General features: G+C 49.2%; 1 protein-coding gene across 1 annotated transcript in view; it reads right to left on the reverse strand.

The window, feature by feature from the left end:
- Positions 1-2313, reverse strand: part of SIN3B (SIN3 transcription regulator family member B) — a gene marked incomplete at its 5' end in the record, with an annotated part of 11733 nt that extends 9420 nt beyond the window's left edge. The window contains 2 exons of the mRNA XM_010011842.1: positions 939-1092; positions 2121-2313. Of these exons, the coding sequence (XP_010010144.1) occupies positions 939-1092; positions 2121-2313 (347 nt within the window). The remainder of the gene's footprint in view (positions 1-938; positions 1093-2120) is intronic.
- Between the last annotated feature and the right edge of the window lie 112 nt (positions 2314-2425).

Below are 2425 nucleotides of genomic sequence, written 5' to 3' on the forward strand. Positions count from 1 at the left end.
AACCGAGCATCAGTACTTTCAAGCTGCTCAGCTAAAAAGTATAATCACAAGAAGAAGAAAGAAAAAAGACTTAACTAGCCAATAAATTGCCCTCCCTATTTTATTAACACCATCAGCTTAAAAATATCCCTTAAGTAATATCTCGGTTATGAACCATCTGGCTCATGACCACATTTGACTGTCACTGCATCACCCCCTCCCCTTCAGAGGGTGTCCCAAACACCACACCCCCCGGTTTCAGTTTTACCACTGTCTTATTTCAGAAGAACCGAGTTTTAGGAGACACATTAAAAGATGAGGCTCATGCAGATGCCAAATCTCTAAGCAACAGAGATCTAAGGGAACAGAGATCTGAAAGAGCTTTACTCCCACCAATTAGAGCTAACCCACAAGTTTATCAGTAATTTGTTCAGGTAATAGCTGTTTCATCCTCCACAACCACACAACAACAACAACAAAAAAGCAGCAGAGGCCAAGATGTATCCATCTGTATTACACAGATGTCTCTCACTGCAGGATGTTTACAACTGCGTGGCAACACCCAACGTGGATTTTTCTTCCCACTTTCTCAGTGAAAGACTGGGAATGTGATTGTTCCAGGACTGCTTTCTGAAATCTGTCACTCCACACACCACGTACTGAGAAGCTACATAATGTCAGGCCAATTACAACTGCAACCTTCAAATCCGACTGATGTGTTTGGAGTTGAAGTGGCCCTTTGTCCAGTGATACCATTCTTGTGGAAGCTAAATTAACCACGGGTTTGAGAAGAAATATTCCAAATTATATTGTACCCATCAGCCTAAACTTTGAAAAGCATGTGAAAACTTCAGCAACACACAATACAGGTGTATCTACAGAGCCTAAACCATGCAGGAGATGTGCACAGTGACACATGTAACAGAATTTCTGGAGAGAATATGAGCTCTATAACCTACCTGACTATTCAAAGGTGACTGTATATTTAACTTCCCATTCTTTGGAATTTCTATCCTGTAGCCCAGAGGGAGGAAAGCGTTGAATCCTACAATGAGGTCAGGATGCTCATGGAAAAGCTGTGAAACGCGTCGGATTACTCCAGGTGTGTCAATGCTAAAATTGAGAGGAGTTTGTTACTTGTGTCCAAATGAGAAATACAAATTAAGCCTCAAAAATTCCAGAGGTATATCAAACATCTGGCTTTTTGGAGGTGCGCTTTTGAACGAGCAAGTTTGGGAATGTCACACCTAGGAATTAGCCCAAGCAGAGGGAATGCCCTCTGTGGCTGACAGCCACCACCTCTAGGGCTGGCAGGTCACAGAGAGGCTCTGCCCTGAAGTGTCTTCACTTATATTCAAGATCTTTGCTTCAGGCTGGGAAGTACAAATAGATCTGCCTCTGCCCCTTGTACTGGGCACTGGTGAGGCTGCACCTCGAAGCTTTTGTTCAGCTCTGGGACACTCACTACAAGAGAGACATTGAGGTGCTCGAGCAGGGCCAGAGAAGGACAATGGAGCTGGTGCAGGGCCTGGAGCACAAGTGTGATGAGGAAGGGCTGAGGGACCTGGGGTGTTAGTCTGGAGAAGAGAAGGCTCAGGGGGGACCTTATCACCCTCTAAAACCACTTGAAAGGAGGTTATAGTGAGGTGGGGTCAGTCTCTTCTCCCAAGTAACAGGACAAGAAATGACCTCAAGCTGCACCAGGGCAGGTTTAGATGGAGCTGAGGAACAATTCCTTGCCCAGAGGGTGCTCAGGCATTGGAACAGGCTGCCCAGGGCAGTGCTGGAGTCACCGGCCCTGCAAGTGTTCACACCTCGTCCCTGCAAGTGTTCACAGCCCGGGTAGATGAGGCCTCAGTGCCAGGGGTTAGTGGTGGCCTTGGCACTGCTGGGAGTGGTTGTACTTGATGATCTTAAAGGTCTTTTCCAACCTGGTTGATTCTTTCAGTCTATTCCTATGGGTTTTGTCTCTTGAAAACGCTGGGATGGACACAGACCCTCCACCTCCAGTGTCTAGTGACTGTGCTACTGGGAGACAGGCCAGCAGGACAGCCTGTGTGTCTGACAGGTGGAAAGATGGTAGAAGGGCTGGGGGACCCCACAAAGGCAGAGGAGCTCCGCAGAGCAGCCCCGGGCTTTACCTCTGGCTCTTGAACTCTTTCATGATCTCCAGGAAGCCGTTGTAGGTGGCCGGGTCGCTGCCAAAGCGGATCTTCACCTGGTCCAGGTAGGAAAGCGCATCCTCTACCTGCAGGGTGAGAACATGGGTGAGGTCCAGCAAGGGGGAACAGGTCCCGGGACACCCCACAGTGGAGGCAGAGTCACCCCACGGCCCTGAGGGAGGTGGGAACAGGCCGTGGGGGGAGCCCTACAGCACTGGGAAAGAAGGAGCAGCCCGGGGAGGGGCACACGGTAACAGATGAGGAGGTCGGGGCAGGCAAGCCCG

This window comes from Nestor notabilis, unplaced genomic scaffold, assembly GCF_000696875.1.
Source record: "Nestor notabilis isolate BGI_N333 unplaced genomic scaffold, ASM69687v1 scaffold29033, whole genome shotgun sequence".
Lineage (NCBI taxonomy): Eukaryota > Metazoa > Chordata > Aves > Psittaciformes > Psittacidae > Nestor > Nestor notabilis.